The 13589-nt window shown below is 37.2% G+C and overlaps 1 protein-coding gene across 4 annotated transcripts in view; it reads right to left on the bottom strand.

The window, feature by feature from the left end:
* Positions 1 to 13589, bottom strand: part of Unc-13-4a (BAI1 associated protein 3) — a 132603-nt gene that overhangs the window by 31363 nt on the left and 87651 nt on the right. For all 4 annotated transcript variants that reach the window (XM_076443287.1, XM_076443284.1, XM_076443286.1 and 1 more), the window contains exons 4-5: positions 4387 to 4558; positions 864 to 1031 (exon numbers count right to left, since the gene is read on the bottom strand). In XM_076443287.1, coding sequence (XP_076299402.1) covers positions 864 to 1031; positions 4387 to 4558 — 340 coding nt within the window. The remainder of the gene's footprint in view (positions 1 to 863; positions 1032 to 4386; positions 4559 to 13589) is intronic.

The raw sequence follows: 13589 nt of genomic DNA, 5'->3' as shown, positions 1-13589 counted from the left end.
AAATGAAGGTGGCCTTAACAACACTAAAAAAAGAAAATTTTCGAACTTTTTTATTGCAATGTACTTATAGCCAATCGAAGACTCGTCGAATTTTGTTTAAAATATTTTTTGTCAGATTATCGCAAGCACTTAATTGCAAAATCGTGAAAAGTGATGCGTGGGACACCCTGTATATTAAATAAAAATCCGCAGTAACAATACTCAACTATTCTCGACTCGTATTCAAATTGAGTCATGTACCCTATAAATAGTCTTTGATCCTGTTCTTGACTAGATAAACGACATAGTCGTAATCCATGATTGGACAGGTGGACTATGGCTATTTCAGTTAGACAATTAGAACAGGATAGTTCTGGGTCAGATGAATAGTGACTGACAGTAGGGTTTATCGTAGATTAGATAAACAGAATAAGCTCAGTCGCTATTAACCCTTATCTGTCCCTCATTCTCCTAATTTAACTTGGCCAGTTATATCAAATTCAGAAAATAATAAGAGAGTTAATACCAGAGAAAGGTAACTAATTGAATTTGTAAGTTCTTCTAAATAAAATTAAATCTTTGCATATTTATGCATAAGACTTTTCACATCATGTATAAGTAATAAAGAAATACAATTTGTTAATGTTCCTCTAAAAATATTACAAAACATTTCTCTGAATGTCTATTCTTTGCTCGCTAATATATTAATTTATAGTCTTGATATGAGAATATGTGCAAATATGTAAAATACAATTTGTTAATGTTCCTCTGAAAATATAAACAAATAAAGAAAGCACACGATTTTACATGTATTTGAGCTTATATTAAATGCACTGTTAACGTTATGGTTAAGATATTGTTGTAGTAACACTGTGAGCAAATACCTTCTCTTCGGAAGCAATATTTAGGTATCGTCGGTGTTGATCTTGTGGTACTCTAAATGCCTCTTGAGCGTACATATAAAGGTCCTCTTTGTAATGGGCATACTGTCCTGTGTTGGCGCCTACCGTGTTGGCGATCGTGTACAGAACTTCTATGTATAACTGCTCCAACTGAAACAGTATGTTTAAGCGCACAATCAGTCGGACGAACATGATACAATTTTATAAACTGTGTCAATTAAGTCTGAGTTACAGTATTCTGGTTTTTCAGGTTGCTGTTTGGCAATGTTAGGAATTTTTTCGGAAGAACTATTAAACTGTTTGTATTAGGACTTCGCACAATTATTTGTGCATTATTTGAAATACAGTAGGACCTCGATTAACCGGCTTGATCGGGAGACAAACAGTCCGGATAAATTAAGCCTCGATGGATAATCAATACTCGAGGAAATAATTAAAATGCACATTATGCACATTAAATTTAATCATATTTAAACGCATATTTGTTTATAATCGGTGTCCGGTTAATCGAGGTCCTACAGTATGTAAGTTATTTTGTTTAAGTAAGAGACTAATTAAAATTAGATGGGTTAAATATTTTTCTGTAGATTACGTTTTGGAAAACGGTCCTTCTGCTGATCGAAAGTTCTGTGGCCATTGCCCGAGACAAAATAAATTAAAAAGCTTAATACTTCACAAAATGATGGTTTCGTTCGAAATTAGAAAAGCTTAACTAAATGCTGCAGTGAAAATTACATGCAAAATAGCCAGAGAGTGGATGTTCGTATTTCCAAGTGAATTTCTTTCACCTTTTGCGACTGATATTTTCGTTCCACATTCGCAAGTATCGTTAAAAGTGGACCAGCTCGGTTGGAATTAAGGCAAGAATTAATGTTGGCCAACCAGGTTGGTAGAAAAAAGCGTATAAGCTTTAAAATACATGAAATATATATGTTAGTCGAAAGTTCAGCCTTCAATGTATTGTTCATAACTTCATTTCGCTCGAACGGGATATCGACCTTTACTGTTTTCATTTACTATTTAAATTAAAATAGTGCATATGTAGCTGCATTTACTTAATATTGTAATAATGAAAAATAATATTCTCTTATACATTACTAATTATTTGATTAATTAATTCCGCAAAGTGTATATCGCGAAGAAAAAGTTTTTTCACCGATAAAATCTAATTGTAAGTAATTGCTAATTAAAGTTTTACTTAGGAGTATCACGTGTATGTGCTTTTATACAATAAAATCGTTAATGTGGAAACGAAGACGTGCTTATTGTTCCACGAATTAGCGTGCAGAACAATTTTGTACAAAGATCTGTAGTCTAGTTATTGTCTATTACGTAGACAAGTAAGATTGACGTCGGTGCAGATAAGTGGAACAGATCTTGGCTTCGGCTTAACAAGTTTAATACCTCTGTTTGATTACGCAAGGATTATCAAACGGATTGGTTTCGTTATTAGAGTACTCTCCACCCCTGATCCGGTATTAATTAATTCCTAATTGCCTGGCGATCTGAAAAATGCCAGTGGAAAGCAATCTTTGAGCTGCTTCTGAGAAACGAAACGAAAGGCATTAATAACGAAACCGTAATGAAAATAATTAGTGGAAAATATGAATTTACCTCCTGTGCCTTGTACTTGTCGCAAAAACTTTTTATTTTGCATAAAATTGCGGTTTATAATTAATATTTATAATTAGACTGCGGATCTGTATGCATTACAGCTTTCGAAAATTTGGAAAAAATGCTAGAATATAAAATTCGATAACATTTTCTACAATTTTTATTTGTTTTAGATCTACGAAAGCTGTTCCTATGAAAAATAGGATTTTATTTGATTCCACTTTCTTTTTCTCTACAAAAATTGTCTATTTATAACTACACTGAATCCTTATACAGGTCCAGAAACGTTGCATTTCCTTGAAACGGGTGATTCCTGAGATTATTTGCAATAACTTTTTCCTTTACAAAAATGTTCTCCGCGGCTGCGTTAACGAGTTATTAAGGACAAACACCGGCCAACCAGAACGCGCCTACAGTGGGCGGAGTCCGGCTCGGGCAATGCCACGCCCAACGGGGCGTGTCGCCGGCGTTTTTCGTTAATAACTCGTTAACGAAGCCGCGGAGAACAGTTTCACAAAGGAAAAAGTTCCGTCAAATGACCTTAGCTATCACCCCGTTTCCTTAAGAGGAAATACAAGATTTTTATGACGCTCTGTATAGTTAAGAGAAACAATTGTAGAAACTATTTGGGACGCGGTAAGAGACTAAGGAATAGTGTTTCTGCACGATATAAATGATATTCCGGTTCCGAAGTTTCCACATACTGGTATCAGAAAATGACTAGAATATTCAGAACTAAACGAACGGCAAACGGACAGAATCATTAGGGCAGCTGTCATTCATTTCGATTGAAACGTAGCACCAATCCCACTGACCCGCACACATAATATTTCAAGTGAAACGCAACTACCAGACCGCATGCAATCTACGATGGCATAACGTATGCGACCCGGTGAATGACAAAATGCGGTGTTGCATGAGCCGAGTAATATGCTCGCGAGAAATTTAACGCTGATACTAATGAACGTTCTCACGGCGGACATAATGAACGCAGAAGCGCCTTGCCTGCGGAGGCAAAAATTTGAAATTGAGGCAAAAATGCTTGCAAGGGTGTACACGCGGTCCAAATCAAATTTGTCAGCCAGCGCAAAGGTAATTCTAAACTACTGTCGTCAAACGACGTCTACTCTGTACTCACATTTAACGAAAATGATCCACCGAATATGATTTCTAACATTATTTTTCCCGTACGCGCAATTTACTTAGTGAATGGAAGTTAATGTAGTTGTTGACAGTTCGAGGACATTATGAACTACTTACAGCAGGTACTATGGAACTCTATTCAACTCGAGAAATATATAAAATTGTCAAAATGTTCTTACAATATTTTCGGCACATTGAAATTATTAACAAAGATCCGCAGTCCACTGCCGAGGCAAAAAAATTAAATTAAATATTAACTGTGAAGATATAGTTACTAGAGAGAATTGTTATATCGATCATGCTCGTCTGAAATAATCTGATTTCAATGTTCCGGTGTGTACATACAGTAGATTGCTATGTTTAGCAGCTAACTGTGAAGATAAAAAGTCAATTGGTAACAGTACAGGTACGATTACATTCAATCGCGCTTAACGCGTATGTTCTACTTTAATTGATGCTCACTAGCAACAAAGTTTTGCATTTAGTAGGGCAAGCGTGCAGCGTGCTGTGCGAGTCAGTAAAACCCGGAAACTTGCACTTTTTGTGTTCCGCGCAGCGAACTTTCAGAATTACCGAAGCGTGAATGCAGCGGCGCGGTCTAAACACGAACTAGAATTACTCTTTTCATACTTTGCGCGCTCCGCACTTTCCATTCGATTTTTTAAACTGTGTCTATCCTCTCCCCGTTAAGAGATTGTTCATGCTTGGAGACCATTCGTCACTGAAGATGAAATTGAAAAACACCTACCTCTTTATTGGTGAAACCATAATGAACAGAAGTCAAACTGCTGTCGCTGGACGGCGGTGGAGGTTCCTTCGATCTAGCTTCTAATTCTTGTAGGACCACGAGCCTTCGATTCTGTTGTTTCCAAGATAACGTGGTGAAACTTTCGAAAAAGGAACCATCCGTTTCTTGAACCCTGAAAAGCCAATTTACACTTATTACAGTGAAAAGTATGGGTAAACTTTACTTTACCGGACTCAGAATTAGTACATTTCTCCTACGACACGAATTTTGAGTCCGGTAAAGTAAAGAACAGTATTTATAAAAATTAAAGATTCTGCCTTCAATGTGTATCAATTTCGACTGTACGAAACTTCGCATTTTACGTCGCGAAAACCGAGCGATTCTTTGTTCTAACAATATTCAATTGTATATGTAGAACAAGCCATTGAAAACTATGAACTCAATTTCGTATTTACGAAGTTTAAAACAAGGACATGAAGTTATATTAATCCTCTACTACCACGAAATCTATTTTCGAGCAAGAATAGACGTGTAACGACAGAATTGTTCAAGAAAAATTACCGCATTAATTTAAAAGAGAATATACACAGTTACATTGAATGTTTCTTATAAAATCAATTGTTGAGTTGCAAGATTGCCAAGTAACAATCACTTCGCAAGAAGTGTAAAGTTGCGATAAGATCTAGAAATTGTTTGATTCTTAGCTCGGGCGAGTAGAATGAGTATACCGTTGCTCGGACACTTTCAGTGGAACAGGATTTGCGAATCAGGCGGTTCGTTACTGTCCCGGCGCGGCGTGCAGAACGAACCTGATCTATGATATAATTAGAACCAAAGCCATTCGAGTTGCGCAAGCAGAATTGTTGCAATCCTTAGTCTATTTCCTGTTCTACCTTCATAATTCCCATTCCTTTTTAGACCCGTGGAAATGCTCAAAGGAAGCCTTAAAATTAGGCTGAATATTAAACTGCGAACTTTCCTGCAACATCATGCCGTGTTCAGAAAAATTGTAATTGAACGACAAGTTTATGACGTAGTAAAGTCAAAGAATTATTTGTCGAGTTAAAAAAAAACAAAAAATTTTCGACAGATGATAGTAAACACGAGTAACGAGTTAAAAGGTTACAGTTAGTTGTTAAATAACTGTAAACGTTGGGAAAGAGGTCGAAAAATCAGCATAACCAAGCGAAAGTTCTTACGAACAAATTAACGCCGTCCGAAAATAATTATCTTCCAATGTGTACATCACTGTCCGCGCTTCTAATTATACCTCACCCGCGTCTCTTTCTTTTTCTACGTCGAGATTTCCGACGTTGCAGCAATATCGATCAGCTGCGGTGTTTCTTGTTTTTTCTTTCCTTCTCGCTCGTTTGTAATTAATAGATGGCACTCTACAAATGAGAACGGCTTAACAAGCTCCGACATGTTCGACTGCATTTCGGAAATTCTCGTTCAGTCTGCTATTCGGCCGAAAATTTTCATCGAAAACAGACCGTATTGAATTTTCTCGACGCAAACGTATTGGTTCGCGCAGTATTGATTCGCGACGTTTTGCTTGATTTGATTAAAAATATCGTTGTTTTCGGAAAACCAGCGTTTTCCCATATTTCTTTTATGTCTGACCTTGTATGACCTTGGAAGCGATTGTGTTGCATACGAGTAGTGAATTCGTCTCGACCCACGCCTTCATACGACATTAAAAATATAGCGTTCCCATTTAACACTAAACCCACCACCATCGGTCAGAATGACCGGTTCCAGATTTTTTATTTCACAATTATTGAAATAATAAAAATGATTTCATAAGGAACGATTGTATAGATATCTTTAGTAGAGCACGTATTACAACAGGGGCGGCACGAAGTCTAAATAAAATCTATCTTGTCATTTTTATACGGGAACATGTGCCAGTTACTTTTAATTTAAAGCTCAGTAGGATTAAGGGGCCTATACACGATCAAGCATTTTGCGCAACAATGACTATTGCGCAGCATGATTGATCGTGAATGATAGTGATCGACTAATTGCGCAACCTGTTGTGTAAAATCAGAATTTCCTGATATTTTGTGCACAACAAACGGGTTGCGTTTCGACTGTGTTGTGAATGGCAGTGTTGCACAAATATTGTCAGACGTGTCTTATCACTAGGGATGGGATCAAGTTCAATGTGTACTCACGAATCCGAGTCAATTTCAACAACCGAGTTTCATTTCATAGGTTTCAATTACTACTTAAAAGCAATGATGTTTCAATGATTATATTTGAGAAGTATTGATTTTATACAAACTGATATCGAACCTCGGAATGAGTACTTACAAGCTTCGAAAAGATACTTATAAGTACTTCTATGTTGAAAGGAATCGAATCTTTCACAAGTAGAACTCGAATCTTGGAAATCAGAACTGTATAGTAGGTTTTAAGCACTTTCTTTACTAAATTCGTAACTATTTAAGAATAATATTTCCGATAGATTATGAAATTATAGTTATACATGATGAATTGGTACGATAGTCATAAAAGTTTCGAATCTGTTCGACCAAGATTCAAATAATTATTTCCGTTTACCAAAGTACTTGTAAAAGGTTTCAAACTGTCTGGCATAATTCATAATTCAATCGATCAAAGTTTGAACTTGTTTGCGAGGTACTTGATCCCATCCCTACTCATCACTACGGAGTGAAAAACTGAACGATTGCTCAATTTGTGTGTGAACGTGAATACAATTTGCATTTGCGTAACCTCGTGCTGCACAATAATCGTTGCGTAACATGCTTGATCGTGAATAGGCCCGTTTAGTGTTAAAAAACCGAGGGTCGCCGTTGTTTCTTAAAAATTTCTTATGTTCCTATAAGTCCTTCCTATTCGATTTTTTCGCAGTACTTATTCTGAGAGAAACCCTGATCCAATTTACTGCGATAACCTTGTATGCGAAAATACTACCAACTCCTCAGAAATCGAAACTTCAGAGAGATCATAGAAATTGAGATTATTGAAATTTTCATTCCCCACCGGGGCGCGCACATTTCCAGCGACGACGTGGTCCCCTAACGCGCTTCACTCTCGTTCTACGTTTACGGTTCCTGTCCCGAAATTGTGGAGTGATTTCCCCCGACTTGGCCGCGAGAGAAAACATTGGGCGCAATAATCTCGCCGGCTTGTGCTTCGGTGAGCGAAAGGACAGGTGGGACAGGCTGAATATAGTGAGCGGCGCGAAGTAGCGCCACGGCGAGGGAGGCGCGAGCAAGGAAAATTGCAAAATGAAAAATATGCAGATGAAAGCAGGGTAAGCGGGTGTGTCTTTGACGCGGTTGGAGGATCCTACGGTCGTGCGCCGTCTCCTCGAGCCGCGTTCAATCTAATTTGAATCTAAAAGAACCGACAGTAACGTTCAAACCCCCCAGAGGAACATTAGCTTCGAACCTGGTCGACGCGCAAAAATAAAACTGTTCCCCACGGGGCTGGCAACTGTCACGCGGGCTCCTTGATCTATCAAATAAAGAATTCGACGGGACGACGTTTTATACGTGGTTCTCAGTTCCGATGATTTCGTCGGGAAGCCTCGGGTCGGATGTAAAAATTTCGCTTCGTCTACACTCGCAGTGAAATAGATAGCGCGCCTAAATCCGAATTAATTTAATCGACGGCGGATAGTTTTCACTTCTCGCTTGAACACAGAATTAATTTTAATAACTAGAATGTGCGTATCCCTACACGAATGTGATATCAACCAAAGCAAGGCGCGGCTGGATCGAGGGGCGTAACCTTCGAAAATCGGCCGTCGCGAGTAAATAATTCCGAGACCCGAATCAAAGCAAAGCAATCAAAATCACGATAATGAAGGTCACTCGAAATGTATTCATGTGGTCTTTAACACTGTAGCGGTGCGTTTTCATTCTCGCCACGACTGTTTCTATGTCAACAACTACACTGAGAAAAAATCCTGTCGAAACAAAAAAAATATATGTTGATTCAATAAGATGTACTATTGAATAGTGCCAATATCATATGAACTTATTTTAATATTTAATACTATTGAATTTCAATAGCAAAACTCATTTCCGCCAATCATATAAGCGGATAGCTTGACCATCAATGTTTTCAAAAAAATAAGATATGGCCTCAAACCAATTCCAGTATAAATCAATACATTTCTCAAATTTTTTTAACAACATATCTGATTGAAGGAAGAAGAGAAATATTACGAATAATAATGTACGGTATTGAATCGAATAATATTTTCAATCATTTCATGATAGACAATTCAAATACGATTTGCTTCTAAATTTCATACTATCGAAAAGAATACATTGATATTCGTCGAAATAAAAATAGTACAATAACACGCGTGTTATTGAAGTAACTACTTTTTTTTCTCAGTGTAGCATTTCAATTTGAAATCTCCACATAACTTGTGCATCAATTTCAGGCGAAACTTTTTGGGAAAGCTTTTCATCCCCACGATGCGTAGAATACAATGCAATAATAAAACATTTGACCTTGAGACTCAAGGTCAAGGACAATTTTGCGGGAAGTTTTTTTAACAGATCTTCACCGATCATGACGTGTAGAATCACGCTATGGTGGTCGTGACATGTACTTTTTATACACCCTGTACAATTTATAAAGCAGTAGACATATTTTAAAAATTTCAGAACATCAACTTATTAGTTCTGGTTTAAGAAAGTAATTAAAAGAAAAACGAAAAGTCGAACCTCTTTAATTTTATCCATTTCTCCATAACATATTGGAGTCGAACAAAAAATGCAGCAAAATATACTGAAATTATTATATGTATATAAAAGAAATATGTAATATATCTGTTCATATGCACATGGTATAATAAACATATGCAATATGCAAAATAATATTTGCACATCGAAACATGTATTTACATAAACTTCCGCAGTCTAAATAATAACAAAAAATCAATACTACGTTCCATTTAGAAAAATGTTGGGAACCCCTTGCAATTTTTATCTAGATTTGGTTATTGAGATTTACAACATGAACGTCCTTGAATTCTTGGAATTAACAGAAAAATTACGAAGACTTTATAACAAAAGCTGTAATTAATAATTAGTAACTAACAAATGATCTGTACTTAAGTTAATGGCGGCAACTCTGCTCGACCAACCCTCCCGCAATCAGTGTCGTTGCTGAATTAATATTGAACGGTTGCTAGAATTTTGAACATCTGACTGCAAAGATGAGGAGAAGTCCTGGGGAATGAGACGAGATCCGTAGTCGGAGGACGTACTAAATATGGGTTTCCTTCGTTACTTCAATTAATGCGAATCCAGCTAATGGATTCACATCAAAGATACGAGCGCGGCTGCGGACCCACAGCCCACGTTCTTTGCCACTGAAAGCCCATGAAATGTGTAGAAATCGTGGCCGAAGAAGGAAGAGAGCAACTACGTGTCAGGTTTCACGAGCGACTATGCGAAGAAGCTTAAATATTTTACAGGCCGCTGGAGGAGCCTTTGGGAGCCGGTAGAACGACTGGGATGTGAATGTAAGCCCGTTAGAGGTCTTTTGTTATCGGTACGCCGTTTATCTCGTTGGGAACCTTCTACCTCCAGAGACAAAATTCTCAGAGCGACCGTGAAGAATTGCGGCCGTGGAATTTACAAAGTGGGTTAATTCCACTCCCGCGGGGGAATCAGTCTAAATAATGCGCATCGAACCGGAGAAACGGGCCGAGGACGTCGCGCCGGCGAAATACGCTTAACAATTGGAAGAATGAAATATTGGTAAATTATATTATATAGGTCATCTGACAAAAATAATAGTCCGTTAATTGTATATTGTCGCGATTACTCCTTGATCTCGATGACCTTGAAATAAGTCGTCAAGGTCAGTACGTAGAACCACGCCGTTCAGCTTCGGTTTCCGACATAGTTTTAAGAATGGCGGACAAAGGAAAATTTAAAATTGAAATTTCTTGTATATTGGTAATAATTAGACTGCGCATCTTCATTCAAAATAAAAATGTTTTGCGTTGATTGCGGGAAACAGGAATAACATAAAAATTGATTTCATCCCTTAACCACTTTGTTATATTATATTAACACTGGAAAATGACCGGTTCCAGATTTTTTATTTTACGATGATTGATATAATAAGTATAACTTTGCAAGAAATGATTGTATATTATAAATGGAGCTGTACAAAATCTAAATAAAATCAATCTTGTCATTTTTAGAAGGGAACCAGTTAGGGTGCCAGTTACTTTTAAGGCTCGGTAAGTTTAGTGTTGAAAGCAACAATACATTTTATCATTTTTACCATTTTATATTCCACCCAACTAGAAATAGCTGAGAATTTAACCACCATTATTACACGTGTTTCAGATTACAATCTTCTTGGAAACTAAAGTCATTTTTGATGTACTGGCGAATGCTTGACTAAAATAATATTATTTAATGTTTTTTCAAGGGAAATTTGTACTATCTTCAAAAGGGAAGTTACGTGGTATATAGAAGTTGCAAGATACCATTTAAGAAAAGCGATGCAACTGTATTTGCATTCTTGAAATACGCCTTAAAGCTCGAATTTCCTCCAACTCGTTATAAAGATTATACTCTGCGGAAAACGTGTCAAACGAACTTGGCTTGTCTGTAGGCGAACGGAGGAAACCCGTCGGTATTGTTAGAGAAAATCCGCGGTATAATGGTGTTCTGTTACGTTTTGACAGTAAGACAGAAATGCGTAACCAACGAAATGGGGGGGGACGAATGGGAACGCCTGACGATTTCTCACGTTACTGAATCGATCTGACCCCTGCTGCACGAGGCGAGAGCAAGCTGCAGAAGTGATGGACAATCGAGGACAAATATAAGATATTCTGCAAGAAAAAATAACAGAGCTAGATAAATTTGAAAAAATCGACAGATTTTAGGTTTGAAAAGAAGCAAAATGGAACATAAAATAATTGGTATACAGATTTGGATAATCAAGGTCGACGCGTGACATGAATCAAATAATATTCCGAGAAAAATAATAACAGCGCTAGATAAGTTTGAAAAAATCGACAGATTTTAGGTTTGAAAAGAAGCAAAATGGAACATAAAATAATTGGTATACAGATTTGCATAATCAAGGTCGACGCGTGACATGAATCAAATAATATTCCGAGAAAAATAATAACAGCGCTAGATAAGTTTGAAAAAATCGACAGATTTTAGGTTTGAAAAGAAGCAAAATGGAACATAAAATAATTGGTATACAGATTTGCATAATCAAGGTCGACGCGTGACATGAATCAAATAATATTCCGAGAAAAATAATAACAGCGCTAGATAAGTTTGAAAAAATCGACAGATTTTAGGTTTGAAAAGAAGCAAAATGGAACATAAAATAATTGGTATACAGATTTGGATAATCAAGGTCGACGCGTGACATGAATCAAATAATATTCCGAGAAAAATAATAACAGCGCTAGATAAGTTTGAAAAAATCGACAGATTTTAGGTTTGAAAAGAAGCAAAATGGAACATAAAATAATTGGTATACAGATTTGGATAATCAAGGTCGACGCGTGACATGAATCAAATAATATTCCGAGAAAAATAATAACAGCGCTAGATAAGTTTGAAAAAATCGAAAGGTTTTAAGTTTGAAGAAGCAAAATGGAACATAAAATAATTGGTATACAGATTTGGATAATCAAGGTCGACGTGACATGAATGAAATAATTGACACTCGAGGGAGTCTAATATTCTGAGGAAAATAATCACACCGCTAGATAAGTTTGAAAAAATAGAAAGATTTTATGATTGAAGAAGAAAATTGGAACGTAACATAATTGGTGTGGACATTTGCATAATCAAGATCGACGCGACATGAATGACATAATTGACACTCGAGGGAGTCTAATATTCTGAGGAAAATAATCACACCGCTAGATAAGTTTGAAAAAATAGAAAGATTTTATGATTGAAGAAGAAAATTGGAACGTAACATAATTGGTGTGGACATTTGGATAATCAAGATCGACGCGACATGAATGACATAATTGACACTCGAGGGAGTCTAATATTCTGAGGAAAATAATCACACCGCTAGATAAGTTTGAACAAATAGAAAGATTTTATGATTGGAGAAGAAAATTGGAACGTAACATAATTGGTGTGGACATTTGGATAATCAAGATCGACGCGACATGAATGACAGAATTGACACTCGAGGGGGTCGTTAGAATCGACGTCTAACGATCAATTGGACGAAGTATAGAAACATGGAAAAGTTCCGAAGAAAAACTGGTGGAGGGGATGGGCAAGGAGTAAGTCGGACCGCATCAACTGGATCTGGGGAACGGCGAAAAATGAAAAGAAACGTGTCCTCGTTAAACAGGCTGAGTCCTCGATACGGTACCCCGGCCGCGCGGCATGTTCACCTTGTTAAACACGGCCCGTTGCACTAATTTCTATAAAGCGGTGGAGCCGCATATTCCGACGGATACGGTATTAATAAACGGCCATGGTAGATCGCAGGGAAATCTGACGATTCTCCCTTTTAGACTGGATTTCCACGTGTACCGTTTGACATTGGTCCCTCGTTACACCCGAGCACTGAAACGAGACGATCGTTGCGTCGTAATTCCTTCCTCGAATATTCTCCGCGCTCGAGGGAAATAATTTCGAAAACCGTCGGGGACATTCGCCGTCGATTGTCAGCTCGGAAGTGTTACTATGAAGAAAGAAAGTATTTCAACATCCTGGACAAAACAATGGCATTATTCGATAATTTTTCTTAACCCCTTGCTCTACGATTTATTTGACGGTTTCAGTGATTAGAACTACAGTAAATTCAAGCAAAAACGTGCTACACGATGGACGCAAAAAAGATATTCCCTGTAGTAACTGATCTCGGTTCAGATATATCGGTGTGAACCACTATTAATGCGACGCGAATAGTCGATTAATTGACGATGAACGTTTCGGGCGCAAGGAAGGACAGCGTATGGGAAAGAAAGAAACGCGGAGAGTCGCAGTCGCTTTATCTTATATAATATTTTTATATTATAAATTATTAGCATATGTACATATTTATTAGACTCTGTTCGGAATCTTCATCACGAGTCAGACACGATATTGTAGTGGAAGGGGTTAAAGACGTCGAAATCTTATCAAAAAGATTGAAGAACGAGTAATCTTAAAAGAATGGGCGGTTTTCCAAGGAAAATAACTTCGTGCGAGGAA

This window comes from Lasioglossum baleicum, chromosome 18 (assembly GCF_051020765.1).
Source record: "Lasioglossum baleicum chromosome 18, iyLasBale1, whole genome shotgun sequence".
In the NCBI taxonomy this organism is placed as follows: domain Eukaryota; kingdom Metazoa; phylum Arthropoda; class Insecta; order Hymenoptera; family Halictidae; genus Lasioglossum; species Lasioglossum baleicum.
The sequence above is the reverse complement of the archived record's forward strand: the minus strand, read 5'-3'. Positions and strand labels throughout refer to the sequence as shown.